Source organism: Falco peregrinus, chromosome 4, assembly GCF_023634155.1.
Source record: "Falco peregrinus isolate bFalPer1 chromosome 4, bFalPer1.pri, whole genome shotgun sequence".
Lineage (NCBI taxonomy): Eukaryota > Metazoa > Chordata > Aves > Falconiformes > Falconidae > Falco > Falco peregrinus.
This window is the reverse complement of record NC_073724.1, coordinates 38,222,080-38,246,421: the sequence shown is the minus strand read 5'-3', so window position 1 is coordinate 38,246,421 and position 24,342 is coordinate 38,222,080. Positions and strand designations below refer to the sequence as shown.

At 35.4% G+C, this 24,342-nt stretch overlaps 1 protein-coding gene across 1 annotated transcript in view; it reads left to right on the top strand.

The window, feature by feature from the left end:
• The window catches only part of CFAP47 (cilia and flagella associated protein 47), a 342,945-nt gene that overhangs the window by 30,038 nt on the left and 288,565 nt on the right, over positions 1-24,342 (top strand). The window contains 4 exon segments of the mRNA XM_027782493.2: positions 12,053-12,221; positions 15,340-15,440; positions 16,662-16,821; positions 23,848-24,040. Coding sequence (XP_027638294.2) covers positions 12,053-12,221; positions 15,340-15,440; positions 16,662-16,821; positions 23,848-24,040 — 623 coding nt within the window.

Sequence of the window (24,342 nt, the reverse complement as noted above, 5' to 3'; positions counted from 1 at the left end):
CCTTTATATTAACTTACTGCTTTCCATAAATGTTTGCATACAGAAAGGAAACACGCTTTCTCAGTGACTTAAAAATTGGAATGATGTAAACAAACTGAAATGTCTTACCACGCATTCATTAGATCATTCAACAAACTGGCAACCATTTTGTTTTTACAGCTGTTTGTGCTTTAACTCTCAGATGACAGAGGGACTGCAAAAGTAGAGGAGTTTTATGTGTCATAAAGATTGGCAAAGTTGTTTTCCAGTTGAGCTATTTGAGGGAAATCAATTGAAGCTATGAGACTTTATGTGTTAGTTTTACGTGAGGAAAAACGTATTGGCAGTAGGTGTCAATAGAGAGTACTTTAGGAAATTTTAAATCTGCACCTATTGAACAATGTTTTAGAAATGGAGGGTTTGGGGTTTCCATGTATTTGGAGAACAATGAACTGGAAGAAAACTTAGGTTTTGGTATTATGAACCAGCTTCAGAACAAGCAGCTGGGGACCACTTCTACAGCATATAAACCTGTTGTGTTAGCTCCATTTTTACCTTAAAAGCCACAAATGAGTATCAGAGACAGTGCATCTTGGAAGGGTCAACAATATTCTTTTTTCAACCCCTACCCCACCCCCTTCCCGTCCTTTAGTTTTTGAGTAAAAGGGGAATTCCTTTGTTCATAGCATTGTTCAAATAATATTTGCATATTACAGGCTGTGTCAACACTGTGATTTTCCTCCTCTTGTTACTGTCAGTTTAGATTCTGTGTACATGTGGAAGGAATTGTGAAATAACTGATGGTGTGAACTTATAGCACATTCGCTACTCCAAGATGATTTTTCCTGACAGAATATGAGTTAATAGATTCATAAAAAATAAGCTGTTTTAAACCAAATTAATTTCATCCAATGGCATAGCAGATCTTGAGTTTAGAGGAGAAGCAGTACATGTCATATCTTTAAGTATCTTGACGCTGTCTGATGCAACATTCTCATAAGCAAGGTAGTCAGATTTAGGCTAGATACAGTGTTAGAAAAGTATGTAAGTGTTTGCAAAATGGTACATACAGAATATGACCAGTGACCTATTATCAAACCGGAGAGAAACTCAGTAAGGAAAAAAACAGATACTTTCATTTAAGTAGGGAGGGTCAATAATAGAAATGCAAGACTAGATAATGCTGTGGGAGTAATCTGTTTGTATGGTATTGTACATCAGAAGCTGAACAAGAATTAAGAGTAGAGGCAGACACCATAGTGATTTATATAAATAGGAATAATGTTTGTAAAGCAAGTAAGATAATTATTTTAATAGGTACTGATAACACAGCAGCTGCAACAGTTTTCCCATTTGGGATGCCACACTTAAAGAAAGAAGTGGGAAAATTTCCTTGGAAAGAAAGTCCAAAAGAAAGCAATGGAAATGATCAGAAGTGCAGAAAACACAAACTATTTAAAGAATGGAGCTAACTTGCAGTAGTCTGTGGAATATAATTTATATATGTTCATTGTAGTAGATGGGTCATGAGTAGTGGGTTTAAACTATGCCAGGTGGATTTAGATTAGATATAAAAAGTCAATGTAGCAAAAAAAGAGTCAAACATTTCAATAAATTACCTGAGAAGCTGTCTCCATTATTGAAGACTCTTAAGAAGGGATTGGACAAACATCACCAGAAATGCTTCATACTGTCCTATGGGAGCAAGTCATCTGCCAGACAATCACATTTGTCCATTGTAAAATCATATTCTAACTGCATGTTGTTGCTCCAAAGATGAAATTCTGGCCCTATTAAGACCAGTGTTAGGACTCTTAGTAATTATAACAGTCCTTCTCTGTGGCTGTCTCTTGCTAAGTGTGAAATTCAAACTGGTTAAACAATAATTTATACAAAAGAAAATAGATTTGTGACTTAAAATGATGAAATTGCAATGTAGAAAAGCTAGCTTCTCGTATAAATAAAAATCAGTACATAAAATAGCATAGAACTGTGTAAAACAAAAATTGGGAAAGGGTTGACTGAAATTTTAATGAGTAGGTATGTATTATTGCTGTTCTTACAGCCAAGCTCCAAAATGTAATGAGTTTTGATTTTATTTTACAAGTAAAGTCTTCAGAGATGAATATTTCATTTACAAAAGCGACCTGTTGTAACTCTGAAAGAGTATTTTTCAGCTTAAAACCATAAGTATTCAACAACCATTTAAATTTTTATTCTAACTGAAAGATTTTCAATAGAAATGAGAAACAAAATGTTGCTTTTTAATAGCCAGTTAGCTTCTAATAAACCATAGATATAACACTAAGGAAAGAAAGTAAATGGTTACTAAAACCGTAATACCCTTCTGTAAAAACATTCCAGATCTCCTAAGTTTCCAGTCTTTCCTGTTTTTTGTTTTGTATCATCTGATTACTTTGGAATAGAATATACTTAATTTTGAGGAGTTTACTCTGTAAATTAGATAGAAACAAGGTAATGATGGTACAACTAATACTTTAGCTTAGTTATGCTAGTGTTTAATTTATTTGAAATGTTTTTTCTTTACTTCAGCGTGCATACAGAAAATTCAGTTAGGAGTTCCACAAAAATAGAGTGCCATGAATGTACTGATTTAAAAATGATAAATAGAGTCCAGAAATATTTAAATAGTCTGGCAATATTGTTCTATGGATGATACAAGGGTGTGTACTATGTATAAAATTTAACAGGTAACATAACTTCCAAGGCCTCAATTTCAATTTACTTTCATAAACCAATTTTACTTAAGTCTTGTCAAATATTTAACAGAGGTATTTCTGATCTACACTGTAGATGCAGTTCCCCCCCCCCCCCCCCCCCTTTAATTTTAGTAGCTAAAAGCACACAGTTGTGTATATGATCTAAACCACGTTACATGTTGATGGGAGCCATAACCTGAAATCTGACAGTTCTGCTCTTGCTTATGGCATTAGATTTCTCTGGTGATAGTGCTGCTGTTCAAAGTGATGCTTTTTCTCCACTGCAGTTCAGTAGTGGAGTAATGGAAGCTCAGTCATCTCTCTTACAGACTAGTGAAACACCAACTCTCTAAAATCCTAAATACCCCTGCCCCCTTCCTCCCCCTGGTCAAGACAGGGGTGAGTGTATTTGTCTCCCAGTACTCTTATTTCCCATTTATGCAGTTGAGCTCTATTACTGTTTTCTTTCTTTGACAAGTTGCAGGATGGATTAAGAGTAGAAAAGTTGCTACTGACACTGCTGTAAATTCAAGCGATTACCTAAATTAATGTTTCTGAAGACTGCTGAAATAGCAGATGGTTCTTTATGCTTAATTTCACTTGTCATCTGAAATACTGTTCAGTAACTGTTTGTTATTGATGAGTATCTCCAACTGTCATTTGATAGTGGTGTTATACTTACCTAACTGAAGACAAGGTTATACCACTTGTAGTCTGCTTTAATTATGACAGAAATTTGGAAAAGAAAAATTCTTATTTTTGACTGGACTTGTTTTGAATCTATAGAGTATATTGCATCTCTTGATTATAGATTTCTCTATTGAGTTTTCTGATGTCACCCTTTTTTAATACTTCAAACTCTGGGTGTAAGTAATTCTCCAGCTTTGAGAATAATTTTTGGCAAACAGGACAACATCCTTCAGAAGTAAAGGAATGAAGAATTTAGAAAAGGAAACTTTCCGGGGGTACCTTATATACCTCATAACCAACTAAAAAGTGCTGCTTTAATGAAATGTCTTTATTTTGGTTTCCCATTTTCTCTATATGCTCAGTCTTTCTGTCTCCCTTTGTTTGCCCTTGGTGCTGGGGAAGCCCACTGTACAACCAATGCTTCACTTATCCTCCAAGGATATTACTGTCTGCCTGTCAGGGGGCAGCTTCATTACTGCTAGACAAGACATGCCCAAATGCACTTAAAACCTGCTGGTGGTCACAAGTTAACATTACTAAGGGCTAGTGCAGCACTGATGGCTGGCAGAAATAGCACTGGCTAATGAAATTAACTTTGAAAACCAAATGTGTTGCCCAGTATGGCATGACTAAAGGGAACATCTGGAAGTATATGTGCCTCCCAGGATGCTGTAGCTTTTCTTTAACTCCTGCAAAGTAGTACACTAATAATAAGTATAGTTCTGTTAAGAAAGTGATCTAGGTACCAGCATCTCTTACTGTGATTGGAAACTCTCAGTAGTTACTGATTCTTAAAACGTTCCCCCTTGGATGTGAGTTGTCATTCTACCTCATCTAGATGTCCCCCTTTTCTCACCTGATTTCATCCTTCTCTTTCCTGATTTTCCAGTCTTAAAAAGACTCTAATCTCTGTATATTGAGCTTCCCCTATTTAGGTTTCATGGTTGCAAGCACTATTTCCTGCCTCTGCACTCTAACAGCTGTTTCTCTGATCTCATCACCATTTTCTGGACAACTACTCTTACCCAGCTTACCTCCCAGCTGCTACAAACCTTCTGTACCCCATCGAGTTTCATTCTTTTCTGTCTGCCTTCTGGTTCTACTAAAACTTCCTGCTGTTGTAGTCATTACTGACACACTACTCTATAAACCAACAAAGCCTCATTATATTGTTGTTATTGCTGAGAAAGTAGATACTAGAACTAAGGAAAAATTAAAACAAAATAATTCAGAAGCATTGATTTAAAAAAATAATCACAAAAGCATGAAATTATTCTAATAACGAATGAATTATTTTAACAAACAAAATAAATACATAGGAAGTCTGAATAGCACCTGCAGTTGTCACCAAGGTGACAGAAAGTGCTCTTGGAGATTAATTATGTTGGCATGCTTATAAAATAATATCTAATTTTTTTTGAGATAATTCTCCCAATATTCGAAGAAGTTAAATGAAGTTAATATGTTCTAGGTAAGGCTAGGATGCTGCTCAGACACAGCCTAGCTGTGTCTTGCTGTTATTCCAGCATCTCAGAAGGTGTTAGAGGTGACAGGGCTCTCCACCTCACTGGAGAGACTTTAACCTTGGTGTTTGGCTGTGAAAGTCAGAGCTGTATGTGAAAGCAGTATGCAAAAATATAGAGAAGTAAGCAAATACTCCTTAATATCATATTTGTATACAGGCTGTATGCTGCTTTCGGTTCTGTTTTGGTATAACTTTGAGAGATGCTTCAATTACATTTTTGGTTTTTTTCATAGTTGCATAAGGAGGTTTAGCCAGCTGAATGTCTGATGGGCTAGGCAGGGTTCTCATTTCAGAGCTGAATAGAAATTTTGTTTCTGGCAATTAAACTAAAAAAAACCCCCAAAACCAAAAAAATGAAGCACACCCACACCCATGACTATCTGGCCAAATATCTGTTGTAGCTCACTCATCCCTATCTAGAGACAGAGCTAAGAATTATTGCTGATTATAGTTGATTGATTGATTGTCAGCAGTGATCATTTTTGAATGAAGTTTTAAATTGTACTGTCCAAGAAGCTTAGAAGCATGGCTTTTCTGACCATGGCTCTTTCTGCAGTGTCTGTGGGAGCTTCCAAATACCAATGGTTTCACAGCGCCTGCTGTGAGTGTATTGGGCTAGAATGCATCATCTACGGCAGTAAAACTATAAATGTATGAACTGCATGTTTTGAAGCAGGAAAATTGTAATAAAGCAATACTGAAGTCAAAGTAATCTCTCTCCATTAAAGAGATGGGGAATTGCAAATACTGCATTTTGGTGGGATGCCTACTGGTTGCAGTTAAGTGTACCTGATTGAAAAAAGATACATAATAATTGGAAAACTACCTGTCCAGATAACAGTGAGGAGCACCTCAGTCATTCGGCTTTATGCCAGGGAAACAGACGGCACATGATCACTTTAAATACTAGTTCATCTTTGATCCTCAACTGTTGCTGTGTTTCCCCAGGCGGGATGATCCACCTGCTAGCAGCACTGTCATGCATGGTCTGGTAAGGAAAGCAGGTGAAGCAAGGTGCAGGAGTGTCCTGACTTTTTTTTTTTTTTTTTTTTTATCTTAACCCTGCTGGAAAATAACAGTTTCCAGAATTCCAGCATGTTGGAAAAAAGACAAAATACACAGCTGTGTAATAATGACATCTACGAGGGCCTTTGATTGAGATAAATAGAGCAAGTCACACCTGTCAGAGCTTGTTGCTAAAGCTTTTTGTAGAGAAGTGACAAGCGGTTTTGGGTTTTTTTTTTGGCATCTTTAATGACTATTTTTAATGGAAGAACAGAATTCATGCTGTAAGAAATGAATTCTTACATTACATTACTGAAATGGAAAATCTGCAGCTGTGGAATTACAGGGTATTGGTGCATCATCTGACCATATACAAGGGAAAGATTTAGTTTTATTTCACTGTTTTGAATGATAGCTTTGAACACTAGTTACATTATTCATTGTAGAAAGCTCCTTATATGTGATGTAAAGCTGGGGAATTTAGGCTGCATAAAAAATTTAAGTATGTTTTGAGGAAAAGCTCATGTTTAATCTGTGGGGAGTTTGAAAATGTGTATTGTATACAGTTGCAGGACATAAACCCTTTGTTTTGCAGCTAGGTTTAAATTTGAATCAAACTGATGGTTTTTTTTCTAACGCGCATTACATTTTCTGTGCTTGTATCTCTGATGAATACATATGTTAGTGCTACAAAGAAACTTTTAAATCAGCTTTTACACAAAGATTCAATGATTTTTAATGCTTCAAGATATTTAGTCTGTATGTTATTATATGATAAATATGAGTATTATCCTTTGAAGATGTTTAAATTAAAATAGTCGCAAATTAGCTTACTGATTTACTTGCAATTCCCTGTGAAGTTGTACTGTGAAAACAAGTACTGTAATTTTAGAGATGTCAGATATTCTTTGTGCAAAATAAATTATATGATCCCTGGATTTCACAGCAAAAATTTTACTCAACCTTGAGAATATATGCAGTATTACAATAATAATTAACAAAATACATTTTACGAAGCATAAAATATTGTGTTGGGATACTTAGTAAAGACAGGAATGAAATAACTTCTTTGAAAGTGTTTTTTTGCAAATTTTTTATTTTTTTTCTAACTCTAATTAATTCCCCCTCAACCTGAACAACCATGCTTGAATTTGTTTAATTTTTATGCATGACTTCTATTAAAAATGCCATTTATAATTGTCATGATTAATCAGATAGTTTTTCCCCTTTTTTTTTCTTTCAGTATACTGAATATTTAGGCCTGAGGCAGGAAGCCATTCAGCTATGTTCACTTTCCAATGTTGGACTTAGAGCTACCATGCACTTTGTATCAAACCTGTTTCATAGATTCAAATGAGTTTCAGTAGCAGAGCTTTCTTGATCAGACAGATTTCTTAAAATCAACAAAAATTTCTTAAAATCAATTCTAGCAAAAAAATTGTTCTAAAATGCCCTCTAAATAAAAGTTTTCAGAACTATTAGTTTTGTTTGTTGAATCCATAATCCAAAATTAGCTTTCTCGTATGTCTTACTACGCCAAGTCCCATAGAATGGTTTGGGTTGGAAGGAATTTTAAAGATCATCTAGTTTCAGCCCACCTGCGACAGACAGGGACACCTTCCACCAGACCAGGTTGCTGACAGCCCCATCCAGCCTGGCCTTGAGCACTGCCAGGATGGGGCATCCATAGCTTCTCTGGGCAGCCTGTGCCAGTGCCTCATCACTCTCACTGTAAAGAATTTCTTCCTAAATCAATCCTCTTCCAGTTTAAACCATTCCCCCTTGTCCTATGATACATGCCCTTGTAAAAACTCCCTTTCCAGCTTTCTTGTAGACCCCTTTAGGCACTGGAAGGCTGCTCTAAGGTCTGTGTGGACCCTTCTCCAGGCTGAACAACCCCACCTCTCTCAGCCTGTCTTCGTAGGAGAGGTGCTGCAGCCCTCTGAGCATCTTCCTGGCCCTCCTCTGGACTCACTGCAACAGGTCCATGTCCTTTTGATGTTAGGAGCCCCACAGCTGAACGCAGTAGTCCAAGTGGGAGTCTCACAAGAGCAGAGCAGAGGGGGAGAATCCCTTCCCTCAACCTGCTGGCCACGCTTCTTTTGATGCAGCCCAGGATTTGGTTGTCTTTCTGGAGTGCAGGCGCACATTGTCAGGCCGTATTGAGCTTCTGATCCACCAACACCCCCAAGTCTTTCTGCAGGGGGTTGCTCTCAATTCATTCTCTGCCCAGCTGGTATTTGTGCTTGGGATTCCCTTGGCTCTGATGCAGGACCTTGCAACTTGGCCTTGTTGAACGTAATGAGGTTTGCTCAGGCCCACCTCTAAAGCCTGTCAGGGTCCATCTGGATGAGATCCCTTCCCTTCAGCATGTTTGCTGCACCACCCAGCTTGGTGTTGTCAGCAAACTTGCTGAGGGTGCACCTAGTCGCAGTGTCACCAGCAAAGATGTTGAACATCACTAGTCCCATAGATACCCCTGAGGAATGTCACTTGTCAGCAGTCTCCTCTTGGACATTGAGCCATTGACTGGAGCTCTGAGTGCGACCATCCAGCCAGTTCCTTATGTGCCGAGTGCTCCATCTGTCAAATCCATATGTCTCCAGTTTAGAGACAAGGATGTTGTGCAAGACAGTGTCAAATGCTTTGCACAAGTCCAAGTAGATGACATCAGTTGCTCTTCCCTCATCTGCCAACACTGTAACCCTTCCTAGAAGGCCACTGAATTTGTTCAGGCAAAACTTTTTTTGATAACTTATTTTGAAGTATTTTAATTGCTAAGACTAACACTTTGTAGATGATGCCGCCTTTCCAATTAACCTGCCTAATTCGTGTAAATCAGGACAGGAAAAATATTTCTTGGAATAATATAAGCAACCTTGTGTGTTTGTGAAAGAACTCTGTCTAGTCCACTTGCTTCCTGCCCCTCCCTGTATTCTGTGGTTTATGAAGTTAAATGCAGCATCAAAAAATACCTGAATAGACAGATACTGTGAAGTATTCATAGATTATTTAACAAGTAAGTCCAGTAATAGTATAAAGGGTTTATTCATTAATATTGTCATTATTTTTTTTCAAGTAGATAATCTGACAGGAGTGAATTTTCTGTTATGGTGTTTTAGAGATCAAAACTGAATCAGATTTTTTCTACTTAAAATATGTATAAAAAAAGAAATATAATGATTCTATGGGCAAATTAAAGTCCTAAAAAATGAAATTAAGTTTTAATTCTTTTTCAGTAATGTGTGTGTGTGTGTGTATGAATTATAATATGGTTTCTAGGTGTATAGAGTTTTAAGGAATTTTTCATTTGTAATACAGGTTAGTTGATGTGGCATTAATGAGAGAAATATATGTATGAAAGAAACAAAATGTCTATGATTTGTTCCTAATTATATAAATAACTTTGTATGAGTTATGTTGGGTCTGAATCCATATCACTGTTCTTTGAAGCAAGTGTAGGTTTTCAGTGAACTTCATGTCCTACATGTAGTGAACTGAGTGTCTTGCACATACTTGCTTGTGTTTACCAGTTCTTAGCAAATAAAACCCTGTTGTATAGTACGACTGAACCAAATTTTCCTGATAGTGGGATCCAAAACCAAATTTTGAGTATCTGCTTTGGGAGAGGGATAAAGGGATTCTACCTTTTGTTGTCCAACCTAAACATACTAAACATAACAGCGTTGATGAAGAACAATTGCAGTGCCAGACTGTGCTCTTTGGCATAGGTGAAGATGTAATGGTATCTATTATAGGCTAAGATTTCTAATCTTACTAATCTCTAAAGTCGTAGTGTCATTATATTGTTATATGTGACATACATGCTGGGGATGGAGAGGATTTTTTAGGTCACTTTTTTTACTGCAGTTCTTGGCAATGGTGTTTTCAGGTATTAGAATTGTCCATGTAGGGAAGTGTCTGCTGGCTGTAGGGAGCTGCCAAGTCCGGGAGAAATCTCAGAACCTGTGATGTGCAGGCATTTTCTCTCTGTTCTCCTCACAGTGACCCATAATGCTTGCGAGATAAGTTGGTTATTTATGCAGCATTTTGCATATTACCCTTGTGATGATGTAGGCTGGGTATGCTATACCCAATATAGCAAACTTCTCACACAGCCAAAGGAGGGTGACAATCTGTAGTTTGTGTCTTTGTTGTGACTGTTGTATGAGATGCTTGACCTAGAGAGTCCTGTAAATTTCTCCTCCTCTCACCTCCCTCAATACTGGTTCACTTTACAGTTCGTTTGTACATGTGTATTTTAACAGCTATCTGGGTTACCAAATAACCATGTTTTCAGCTCTGTTCTATCAAACGTCTCATGTTTCTAGAGAAAGTTTTAAAAGATTTTTTTAAATGGATTTCACAGCCTTGAAATGCTTATTACTTTCGACTATAAGAAATGATAGTTGTTTCTCTAAAACTCAGACAAGCCACTGTTAGTGATGTGAAATCATGTATTTCACACATACTTTGAAGTGAAAGGTACTTCTCACACTATGAAGAAAAGATCCTTCACAGTCTAATTTTTAATTAAGTGGTTTTCTGCCAGAAGAGCATATTTTGAATATGTAACTTGATGAAGTGTTTTATGTGGGTTGACTTGAGATACCAAAAATAGAAGAGTATGTAAATCAAATCAGGAGGTTTTTACTCAGTCTTTGTTTATTGACACACCTCTAGCTTTAGTTACTAAAAAATCTTGAATGGCATTCAGCATGCTAATTTTGAAAAGCCAATTCTATGTTATAAAATCTAATCATTATCAGATTTGAAGTATCAATATAAATCAAGGGACTGTGATGATCTCACTAGAAAATCTTCTCCTCATCCAATGCTTTCCTCTTGCTAAGTACAAGCACAAATAGACAATATGTTCCACAAAGCTCAGCATGCATCTCTCCCACCAGGAGTTCATAATTGTGTGTTACAAACCCTGCTGAAATCCAGACACTGTAAGTGCTGCGTACTTGCTTCTCATTATCTAAGCTCTGTGTTGATTGTGTTACCGATGGATATGTGCCTCATGTCCTAGCTTAGGACAAGTTTTATTATTTTTTTCCCTTCCCTGTAATTTATATAGTCCACTCCGTACCACATATGTGAAAGTAAAGCATGATGCACTATTTTATGCAGTTTTTGAAAGCTTTTAAATGATTCATAACTTCTTTATATAACTGGTTTTCCTGCAAATTTTAAGCAGCATGCAGATTTTATAGGCCAGAGTCCTTTCTGAAGATTTCAGTGGCCTTCAAGTTGAAAACAGAATTTGAAGAACTCTAACAGTGTTTCCAATGCAGAAGATTGTGGTTTTTTTTCTTTTCTTCTATTGCCTTTGTCAAGATTGTTCATACCTTTTTGTCTGGAGAACATACTACTTTAGTGTGTTGATCCTTGGAAAGACAGAGCAAAAGGCAAAAAATGCCTCTTTGAAAGTGCGCTGTGAAATAAATTTGGCTTCTCAAGTACACAGTCTTGTGAACAAACAGGATTTTGTATAAAAAATGTGACTGAAGAGATAAAACTAAGATCAAAACCACTGGAATTTTGACTCCTGGAATTCAGTGGTGTTCAGTGGCAAAGGTTTTAAGAGTTGAGGTTTGGAGTGTTTTTGTTGGTAGTGTGTTGTTTCCCCCCTCCCCCTTTGAGGTTTCTCAGTTTCATTTAACTCATGCTCCACCTTGATTTCGGGAGCCCATTTTATTTACAGTGGATATGCACAACTGACCTTTTTAGCATTTGAGAAAGGCTTTCTTAACTTACATAGCTTTATGTTTACCCCTTTTTGTGCTTATGCACTTGGACCACTGCTTCAATCTTTTTTCGCTTAGGAGAGTGTCTGGAGAGCAGCACAACACCGTGATTTGCCAGAAACCTTGTCTGTAGCTGTGCTGGTAACCCTGGTACTTTTGGGCATACAGGTTTTTCCTTGGTGGGGAAAAAAAAATGTCTGGTCATTGCTTACTTAAAGGGTTGCTACTGGATGCTAACAAACTACCATCCTATTAATATTATCATCAGGTCCTAAATTAATTTCAGTAATTTTTCTGAAATAGTAATACCACTCAGATGGTTCAAGAAGTACCTCCGCTTTCTTTGGGAAAGTGATCACAATGCTATTTTTGTCCTTTAGGTGGCAGCATATGACTTCACTCTTCTGGTTAATACTCCCCGGGCTGACTTCCCATTGGCTCAGCCCAGCCCTGCATCTGCAACTTCTGCGGGATCTGCAAAGCACATTGTTCCTCCTCGGCCGCAGGTGGTGACTGTGGCTACTCCATTCTGTAGAGTTAGAGCGACTGGTAGGTAAACTAGGGACTTGATGGGTACTTGTATTTGCAGTGATGTTTTTGCTTGTATTCCAATTGCAGAGAATTGCTACTCTACCTGAAATGTGATTGATAATTTTATAATTTGTCAATTTCTTGGGAACTTGCACAATTTTCTAATTTTGATTTGTATTTTTAAATATATGGAGAGCTGAACTTTCTATGCATAATTATGACGTATGGGAAAATATGTTTTTTATTTTTATATAGCTATTTGCCTTATCTAAAAATTAGTTTACCAGAACTCAACTCATTTTTGTTTCTACTCATTCATTAGTATTTCTAGACCTTATCATGCAGATCTCAGTATTTATAGCAGTTTATCTGGGGAGTGTAGCATAGTATGTCGTTCATACTATTTTTTAATTTTTTTTTTTTTTTTAAGTCTTTCCCTGTCAAAACTAGGAGCTCTGGCTATATTTAAAACTCCTTTGAAATGTCTCATACTGGCTCTGATCCCATCTGAGAGAACTGGTGGTAATTTAGTTCATTTGCTTCTGCTCTTATGTGCAGAACTGCACTCTTCTGGTCCATCAGTGTTTGTTAAAAGCCAAAATTACAGTCTGTTTGTCTGCACCAAGAAATAGATATCTTAAATGATTCTTCTCTGCTTTCCTCAAAAATAATTTTTGGTTCTTTTTAGTCTCCTGTCTGATTCTTATAGTCACGTAGACCTACATATTGTGAGTACTTGAATCCACTAGCTTTCCTCATCTCTGTTTTTAATATGCAGTCACTGTTTATTTGAGATGAGACTAAAGTACCGAGTATCTTCCTGGAATGATATTTATGTAATTTTTAAACATCTTGGGAGCACTGAAGGAGGCTTGGCCCGTTAAATGCATAATGTGGGTTAAAAGCAACTCCAATTTATTAGGTTTTATCTATTTTTAGGTGTGGGGTTTTTTCCTTTTTTATTTGTTCTGTAGGGCTTTAACTTAAGTCTTACTTCTGAGATCTTTTTAAATATCAAAGAAATCTGATAGGCCTTCTTTAGATCCAGTGATAGAAGCAAATTAATATTAAACATTTCAACATATATTTAGCTTAAGAACACGTAGAATAAAGGTAAATGTACTTACGTATATGTGATTATTAGAAAGCACATCTCTAAGTAAAAAAAAATCATAAATCAAAATGACAAATTTCTAGTGCAGAAGTGATTTATGTGTCCTGAAAAAAAAAAGGAAAATGTTCATTTCCTTTTCCCTTTCTTTGTGGAATAATGAATTGATACCATCAGTAAGTCTCACTAATAAATGACAATCTTATCTAAATTTTATCACAAATTTGTACTTCTGCCACATAGAAATTCTTCAAAGTACCATTATAGGCCAAGAAAAAGTAATCATAGTGTTAAAAGTGAATATGTAATACTTTCAACTCTAAAAAAATAGTTGAAAAAATAAAGTGTGGCTTCTATTTAAATTTGAGTAATGGATTTACATTCTTATTAGGAATTTTGATGGACTGGAAGGAGAGAGAGAAGTCTTAATAAATGTTTTGACCACTCAGTGTTTCACATAATCATATAGATGCAGGCAACTAGCCAAACTATTTTTACTGTTGAAAAAGAACTTGATAATTAGATTATATTCTGACATCTTGAAAAATATGTCTGTTATTGATTCATAATTTCAGATTATCACTGAAAATTAAAGGTGGGTAAGATGCATCTTGCAAATTCTAAGTTTTGATTTTTCAGTTATGCATAGTTCTCACTACTGTGTGCTTTATGGCATGTTTGTTTTCCACTCTTAATTTTTTTTTTCCCCTGTGACAGTTTTTGTGGTTGACTGAGGTTCAGAGTGCACAGGATGGTGCATTTTGGCGCTTAAATCAATATCTTGTATCCAATGTTTGTACTTGAGATTGTTCAGCCTGAGAAAAGAATCACAATAATCTCAGAGCAGTCATCCAGTCTTTTAACTTCAGTGTAGTCAATATATTTTCAATCCATCATGGATATTTTTTTGATTATTTTAAAAACAATGTTTGTGGACTGCTTCAGCACCTGAGAAGGAAAGGAGGTCTCTTACTTAAATATTTGTAAGACTTTTCCCTTGGAGACTGCTATTGGTATGTAAGAAAGCACTGAAAGAGAAAAAAACCCCAAGCAAAACAGAAAACTCATCTGGAAAAGACACAAGCCCTACCTCAGCTAGACACAAAAGAGGAGGACATATTATCAATATAATTACTTCATGTGAGCTGACTTTTTTTTTTTCCTAAATGATCATTCTCACAGTTTTTTTTTCATGGGGTAATTTCCGTTCTTTCCTAGTCTTTCAGTTGTGCTGTGTTTTCCTTGTACAGGCGGTTTCCATGAAGGTGAGGACTTAGTGAGTGACATAGTTGCATATTGTTGGAAATGTTCCAGAAGATTAGGTTCCTACTTTGAAACAATATTAGTTTATAGAGTTTATATGCCTGTGCTTAAGAGAAATATGGATAGTATTGTTGTTTACATAATGTGCCGTATGATTGGGAAATCCTTTGGGCTTTTTAGGAGAAGAAGATAATTGATCAACACACTTCCTCACTGATTGTGAAATGAACTTGCAGATTTTAATAAAAAGATACTGTATGCTTGCTAGATTAATTTCCAGTGTTTAATCAAGAAGCAAAATGACACTGTGGGAAATATTTGTTTTTCTAAATCCTCACTTTAAACTTCATAATTTGTGATGGTGTCTTTGTTCCAGCTATATGAAATTAAGAGAAATGCTGTTTTTTATAAAATCTTATGTCTTCTGTGATGATTACCGTCACAAAAATAAATGCATTCATCTGCAATAAGAAGATCATGTGGCTTTCCATTTATAGCATCTTTATATGAAGCAGATTCTATAAGTCTGGTAGATACAAAATTTAAATAATTTTAATATGACTAAAGGGTCTGTTAAGGCAGAAAGTTAAATTACAGTAATTATGTGTATAGTATGGAACAACAGAAAGAAAACAGAACTTTAAAACAAAGGGAGAAACATTTCTGCTAAATGTTCAGAAACAATGATTTTATGAAGGGACTTTGAGGAAATAATTGTCAAAATAATGCCGTATTAACATATTAATTTGTTTTTTGCAACAGTACTTAAGTCACCATTGGAGTTCTCCTCAATGGAACTTAAATTTGTACAACATTCAAGTGAAATACAGTTCAATATTGCTGAAGAAAGTCTGAATTCTCAGGTACATAATCACAAGTATTACAGTTATTCTTGGCTGTAGCGTTTAATTACTCATAAATGACTGTGAAAAGAATACACATTGGCAACTCAAAATTCAGTCCTGTTTCAAATATATGATTTAAATATTTAAAAGGTTTTCGCTGTCATTTTGTTCATTTTTTTGATTTTGTTTGTCTTCTGATCACTAGAAATTTTTCCAGAATTCAACTGAGCTTGTCCTGACTTTGATATGTGAGGAGGTGTGGGCACCATGAGAAACTGACCATGAACTGTATAAGAAGATAGCTTCCAAAGATCTTTTGTCTCTGCCTATACTAGTAAAGTAGGCAGTGGCAGTACAGGAATGCAATTGATGTGCTATGATGGTCCATACCGTTAAAATTGCTGTCCCAGTATATTGTATGGTACTGAGCTGTGCCAACTGGCACTCTCTCCAAAAAATTCCTGGTCATGATTTAGGGCTTAATGGGAAAGAGGCATGAAATAGGATATTTGGCCACAGCCATTCTGTTTTGGAACATAGAGAATTTGGCTGTATGAATGCAAAACATGCCATAACATAATTTATTGTTTCTAATTCCCAAAGGCTTTCTTTGGAAGTTATAAAAAGTTATTTTTGGCAATGATGGAAACACTTGACTCCTTTTCAACTGTTTTCAGAAAAAAAGGATAAGAAAATCAAGGCATTTCCCCAGCTATGGATGTGTTAGGAGCTCAAAGTGTAACTCTGAGATAAAGGGATGGACTTCTTTTAATTTCCACTCTCTTACTGAATTGAAAAGTGGGTTTTTAAAACCTATTCTGAACTTTTTCCTTTTTTAACATATCCACCTGTAAGTCTAGATATCATGACCCATGTGTTTAGTGCTTGCTGTGCTTCATTTATATCAGGAAAAACTCCTCATTTCGGATTGGTGAAGTACTCCCACTGTGAGGCTTTGATGTATTTACTTCGCATAAATCAGGTTTTTCCATTCTGTAAAGAAACTATTGCTCTTTGAGAATTGGTGAGTGGCTGGAAAGCAACTAGCCTATGCTGATAGGTGTACTCATTTCACCTTACAGATATAATAAACTGGTTCTTCATTGCTTTCTAGTGCTTTCTTGCTTTCACTCTGATCCAATTGTAAAAAGACTTAGGATAGAGCAATATGAAAAGTATCATGGTGTTTGCTGCTTTCCCTCTTTCATTATGTCCTTCTTTCTCTGCAAATATTTACAGAAGCTTGACCTGAAGAATATCTCAAGGCAACAATTGATGTGGAAATTGAACTGCGATGGTACAGGCAAAAATACAGAAGATAGCATTTTTAAATTTAGTCTGTGGACTGGATTTCTTGATCCAGGACAAAAAATCAGTATTGCTGTATTCTTCTGCCCACGTAAGTAATTTTCTGAATTCTTCTACAGACGGTTTGGACAATATACCATTTTCACAGATTTGTTTAAATGACTTTTTATGATGAATCATAACTAGCACTTGTTTTGATTCCAGTTAATGTGACTAAATAACAAACTAAAATGCCAAAAGAAAGGCTTGTTGTGGTACTGAGAAAATTAGACAGCTGCAGACCTAACACAAAGAATGGAATAACTTGATAGCATTATTTGAAAAGTCTGGTTTGCACATATAAAGCATCAAAATGTGGAATAGCTGAATCGTTTTCAGTTTTGCTCCTTCATGTGCATTTAGGTTGACTCACTTAGATACAAAGACTTTCTAAAAGTACTTGGACTGTGTGTGAACTTTTTTTCTAAACAGGCATAATTTAGATAAGAATGGAAATTTTGTGCCTCAATGAGTTACAAAGTCACTTAGCTATGGTATTTTCTAAGCAGTCTGCTCAGGCAACCAGACCCTAAGTAAAAAAATAAAATAAAATAGATTTCTAGGAAAACTTGGGAGCATGCAGAAAGACAGTAATCAACCACATACACCAGAAAAGGAATGGCAGAATGTAAGTATTAGGATTCTACTTTATTCCCAGTCGGGTGTTTAGGGTAGAGAATAATGTAACACAACGTTTGAGTGGATAAAGCCTGCTAGCATGCACAGCCAATGCCTACTGAACTCAGTCATTTTAAAAGTTTTAAGTGGCTTACTTTTGGAGCCCCAGCATTCTCAAGGGGAAGAAAAGTTGTTTTGTCAGCTGGATCTGATCCTAAGTCAGCAAGTGAGCATCCCTGTCTTAAAGATATGATGCTCCTATTCTTTATGATAGGATTGAAATCTATAACCTCAATTAAGCACTAGGAAAAATTTAATATAAATAAAAAAATAGATATGAGTCTTGCCATGATTCTGTATGATAAATTGAGAAGACTGTATTAAGTGTTGCTGTGCAAACATGTTGTGAATATGCAAGAGCAATATTTAATTGCACATGTTGCTTGGTGTTGCTTGCTGTACTTCAAAACATTTTTCCATTATGCTTTATGCCTTGTCAGGAGCTTTTGTCTTCAACTTATGTTTGAAGAAAAATCTCATCAACGTGTGATTTTGCTTCCTGAAATGGAAACGTAGTTAATATATAATGATTTTTGCAGAATTATTTAGAAGATTGTTTTACGTTCTTTTAATTTTTGTTTTAATTAGCAAATTCTAACTTTTCTGAAGTAGTATTTCTTTGTTCATATAATACCTGGAATGTTTCTGACTCAATCAGTATCTGTAGTTGTAGGTTTTATACTTCTGAGCTGTCCATGAGTCATCCTTTTAGAAATACGTATTTAAATTACTCTACTGAATTATTACAAATTAAACTGCTAGAAGAAAGTTACATGCCATTTACTATTGGAAGGCTGAGCAAAAATATTTAGAGCATGTTTCTGGCTTTGATGCATCGCTTTTTCTTCTCCTCAACATTCCTCCAAAATAAATTGCAAAACCCCTGGTTGTTGGCTCTGAACCACACGTTGATGAAACAGGCATAAAATTGTGTTCAATAAAGATTTTTTTTTTTTTACTGGGTAGGTTCTATTTTGTACTTCATGTAACCCTGGGTTTAGAACCAGATGATGTGATCTCATTTTAATCTCATCTGTGCAGGTCCTAGATCAGTTTTTAGTGATAACATATAGGTTATCAAAATGAAGTAAACAGGGATAAAAACAATTTGTTAAAGAATTTGTTTTGGGAGAAATATGAAATAAAAATGGAAGGATACTAGGTGAATAGATTGAAAATATTGTCCCAGGGTGTGAGAAAATGTTAGAATACAAAAATCAGAAGTTGTTAAACAGTGGGAGCAGGGTGACATGAAGATTGGACAGAACACAGAGATATATTGTAGGAAATAAATCTGAAGTTAACTCTTTTCAGAGTTTCAGTTTTACAAAGTTTTAGAAATATGGACTTGGAATCTCAGTTTACTTATGAAGGATGTAAGGGTCTGCTCAAAGCACACCTGGAGAGCGTGTTTAGACAGAAGAAAGGCTGTGGGTAAACCTCTGAATTTTGAGAAACTGCTGTGATACAATTCAGAGGTAAAATAGATTAAAGATGTCGAGGAACAGAAACATATTACGACCCTGAGTCTTTGGAGTAAGAATGTAGAGGAAGGACGAATGGAAATACAGAACTCTGGAAAGTAAAAAACAAACATTCATAACCTTCTGTTCTTCCTTGAGATGCAATTAAAAAATACACATGTAGTTTACTATAACTCTATTTCTTTTAAACATTTTTTTCTCCTTTCATAAATTTCTACTTTGTTTCAATAGAGTATCATATTTTTTTTCAGCAGTGTTTCAGATGATAAAGCCTACAAAATATGTGTTGTAACTTTGAGAAGGTATTCTAATAGGTACTTTTGCAGAGTGTGCCTGTGATTAGAATAATTGTGGATCGTACTAAAATAATCATCTGAGAAGAACACATACAAACATTTTGTCTGCTTTGAATTTGAGAAACAAATTATTCTAATAGGAGATAAAATAGATACATTTTGCATTGATTAGGTTACTGTATATAGCTTGGAAAAGTAAATTGCTCAGGGAAATACTAGAATTGGAAGATAAAAAGAATAAACCTGTATTTCCAGATATCTGTATATTTGTACTGCCCGGACAAGCACAGGGTCTCATTTTCTCCTTCTTCTAAGTTCAAATCTGGCACTTTAAACAGAGGAAATTTAAAAAAACATTTTATAATACTATTTTGTGCAGCAAAAAGGAGAGTGATCATGTGACAATGAACAGATGAAATGTTCATCCATATGATGGTTGTTCTATTTAAGTGTCTGCATCATGAGACTGTATTAAAATTGCTTGCACGTTGTAAAGACTGTGAAGCAGACAGCAGCATGTGAATAAAAAAAGTATTTTGAATTACTGAATAAATTGTAAATACAGATGTGTATATACATAAATGTGACTGACAAATAGTTGCCATTTGAAGTTATTTGTATTTTTTCTGTGTTCCCACATATTTACTTACAGAAAGTCGTAAGTAACTTTAAAAATCAATTGCCCTTAATTCGTTCTTCTAAGTATTTTCCTATGATTTAAAGCATACTTGTGCTATATCTTCCCTGAATATATTTACTCTTTCTTGTAAGACAATGTTAGATACACCAAAACCCACACAGGAGACCTAGTTAATGAATATGGTGTGCTAACCCCCTTCATAGGATTGTACTGCAAATTTGCAGTATGTGGGAGTGAACAAACCTTAAAAAGAACTGTGTATATGCATGTTTGCTTAAATATGCTGCAACATTTATAACAATGAGAGTGCAAAATGCTATAGGAATGCAAGAGTTTATATAATGCATGGCAGTATGATGCTACCTGTTAAAAAAAGTATACTAAATTTTATAGAGACTCTCGAGAACTGAGGTTATATTAATATAAACCTCTTCTGCAGTACTATAGTATAATACATTAAAATATATGAACTTTTTCACTATATCTTATTGTGATATGAAAATACTTATCTGCAACATAGTAAGTTACAATAAATATGTGCTCTGGGATCCCATGTAGAAAAATCCTCGCAAACAGACCTGTGAGTTATGAGTTCAGTGCCCCTGGAAGATGTGATGATTATCTTATGGGCACAGGTGACCATCATGACCTCCATCTCTAGGGTTTTTCTTCTGCAACAGCAAGGTATTTAATAACTGTGCCCTTTAACAGTTTCTGTGGAGAAATGATTAGTTTACTTCTGATTTTTTTTTCTTCATTTTTTGTAAGGCTTACCTTTAAGTTTTAGCTACATCTGACTTTTCTGCTTTGAAATCTGTGTTTCAGTGTATGCAGATTCTTCACTGGCACCCATTTATGCCTAAGATGTGTATATACAGTAAGGCATGAATTACCAGGAAGTCCAGAGCAACTAAAATAAAAAAGTTTATTTGGGAGACAAGTGTAGTAACTGAATAAAAATCTAATACAAACTTAAGAGGGTGAGAAGAGCAGATGGTGATTTTACTTTCTTCCCACGTGCTCTCAAAAGATCAAACCCCATGCAATCATACAGTTAAGATTGGGGTGGGGGGAGGGGGGTTGGGGTGGTGCAGGGGAGATAAAAAAAATAATTTGTGCTGCTATAGAGAAACAAGGAATATGGACATCCTTAAACAGGTGGCCATTTAAACTATCTTTTGCTTCTAGTTTAACTTAAAACTGAGACAGGTAGAGTGGAAGTTTTGGGGACTTGAAATACTTCTCCAGAAGCATGTGAGCAGTGTTGGGAGAACTTGCATATATATATAACTGACTTTCAGCAGAAATGTAATCTGTATACGTTTTTATTAACAAGGAATCTGCATAAAGTATAGACCCGAGATAGTATGCTAGGGAGTTAGACACTCTGAACTGGATGGGATTTCTAATGCATATTAGCCTGAAAATGAAGTAGCTAATGAAGATATGCACATATGTACTTTGGGAAGTTGTGATCCCTTATTGAGGGTTTTTTTCTAAGGTAAGGCAATGAAAGCTTATTTTCCCTAATAAATATATCTAGAAATGACAAAGAGGAAATTTCTCATATAATTCTACAGATTTTGTTAGCCCTTGGCAAATTTAGATTGGCACACTTGTAAATACCATCAAATCTCCCTAAGGAAAATTTTCACATCTGCTGGACCACTTGTTGTTTGCCCCTATAGAAATTAATGGTGGTATATCAGGATGGTAACAGCAGCACAGGCTCTGACAGTAGTCACGAAAGGTGTGATTAATAGAATAAATTCATTACTTCAACTATTAGTTCAGGACATGATTCTCATTAATTTCAAAGTAATTTATCCAATATGAAATATCCTGAAAATGTTGATCCTAGGCATTACAGACTAATAACCAAAACTTAATGAATTCATTCACCTTTTATGTCTTTGTGTCTGTTTAAAATGAGGACAGTATCACAACATCCTGGTGTTTCTGACATAGGCAATAAATGATTTGCTTACATATTATGCAGAATTTCAATGTTAGTAAATATGTGGAGCCACACAGAGAATGATCAGCAATGCAGTATAAACACTGTTCTGCATTGTGAGTGAGTCAGGGATTCAATGGCAAATGGATGTGATCATGTAGTTAATGAATTTCTTAGAACTGTTATATTCAGTATCAATGAAAAGTTTGTATGAGGAAGGCTTAACACTATTCTTTCCTAACTTGAAGGTTTAACTATGGTTAATACAAATATTTTTAAATGTGAGTTAGTCAATATTATATGTTCTTTGGTCCTGACATACGCTAGTCTGATTTTCTTCCTTCATGAGGTTCCATCCCTATGGCATTTATTGGTTATGGCCTTTCACTTTACCATATGTCATACATATGTATCAAGATAGGATACCAGAAGTATGATTTAGTTAGAGCACAGCTGTAGGACAGTAGACTTTCTAGCTCTTATATGGGAGTAACTTGTATAGAACATTTTTCTTACAAGCATGCCAAAAATAATGTTTGGCTCTTCATATGTTTCCATGACCTTTTCTGATGCTCTCTCACCTTTCCCTCATAAAAGGGCTAAGTGCCAGCAAGAGGTGTGTTCTTGCTGTATCAAAACCTAGAAGTATAAGCTTCTTAGCCTTCTCAGCAGTGTTGTCTCCCAAAGTTGATTTCCATTTAACAGGCAATTAGCCAGATGTTGCAGTCACTGCAGCAAGTTCCTATTTCCTTTGGTTTTCACTTTGCTAGTTTCATGTTTTCTGGTCTGAAGTGAAAGGATCCGCAGGCCAGATTTTGATGCGCTAACAGGCTTCTGTGAAGCTCCTCTATTATCATCTCCATAAAGAAATTGGCTCTTCTGAGGAGAGAATGAAACAAAATATTTGTAAGACACTAGGTTTTCTTCTTTGTGTATGTAAGCAATAGCAGCTCTTTCTCAGGCTGTGAAAATAATTATCTGAACTTGCCACATGTATTTTGTTTATAGTGACACATATGTGCTCATACAGACACATGAAATACAAAATTATTTGTTTTCCTATCTCTTAAATATTAGGTAAGGATGTTTCCATATTACTAATCTGGTGACAGAAGGGAATCAAAGGGAAAGGTGTTTTTCTTGAAAATGAAAAGATTAAACTTTTTGATTTATGTTACAACCCATCATGCAGATTTGTTTTTACATACAAGAGGTGTTCATTAGTTTGCCCTCAAAATGGCTTATTTTGCTAGCTCTTTAGCAGGTCAGAATGGCTGAAAAATTGCTAAATGGCACTGCATGGTTTGGAAAACCATTCTGATAGTCTAACAGTTGTGGAAAGAAGCACCTTGCTCCCTGTGTCAGTGAAAGAAAATGTGCTTTTCCATCCTAGAGAAAACTGACTTGCAGCAGTTAGCAAGGTTGAATGAGAAGGGGCAGAAAGAAATGGGAGATGCTTTCCGTGGAGGGTAGAACCTGTCCTGCTGGCTTGGGTGAGCCTGGCTTGGCAACGGTGTTGGTTTTAGAGTCATCTCTTAAAATGTACTGATCGCCATCTTAAAAGGCACCAAGTTTTTCTTGTCTTGGCAGTAAGTGGTTCTGATATTTATTCCTTTATAAAATTAGCGTTCTCCATTCTCTGTGTTAATCAGTGTAATTTACAATATGACTGCAATTCTTAAAATTCTGGGAAGTGTTACATTGATGTGATATATAAAGGAATATTAATACAATAAATGAAGAATTCAGACTTCAAAAAGTTTCTGAAAAATTAGGAAAAATGGATTTCTGGTTTGTTACAGGCAAGTGTTCTAAGCCCTCTCAATAAAGTTCTTCTGATACATTTACTGTATGTTAATCTGCATTTTTAAGAAGTCATCAGTATTGCTTTCTTACTCAAATTTAATACAAGCCAAACCCTCTCACTATAACTCTATTACACATATTTATGACAATATAATTCAGTGTTTGTTTTGTTTTGTTTTTTTTTGTTTTGTTTTCTTTTTTAAACTTTTTTTAACAGCTTGTCCTGGGACATACACATCTGTAATGTCAGTGTGTCTAAATGATAATCCATCGCATTACAAAATAACATTGTCTGGCACTATGAAGTCACCAAAAATAAATTTTGATCCCCCATTTTTAATGCTGATGCCAGTTCCTCTGGATGTGAAAACTGAAACAGCCATCAATATAATTCCACAAAATTATCTAAGGTAAAAATCTCAAAATAAATTAATCACAGGAACCCCGAATAATTATTGGTTTAGTTCTTTTCATTAAAAAGTGAATTAATTTTTGTTTGTGAAGTTTAGTATTCATTTTCTGCTTATCAAAGGGTTTCATATTTAAGAGAAAATTAATATAATTAATATTGCTATACATTCAACAAGCATATGTTCTGTCCTCGAAACATTCCTGCTTCATGAAGTGACCATCTTCTGATACATTCATTCTGTCCAATGCTTTTTAAATTACTTTAAATAGCACAAAAATTAAGGAGAGTCCTACCAGGATT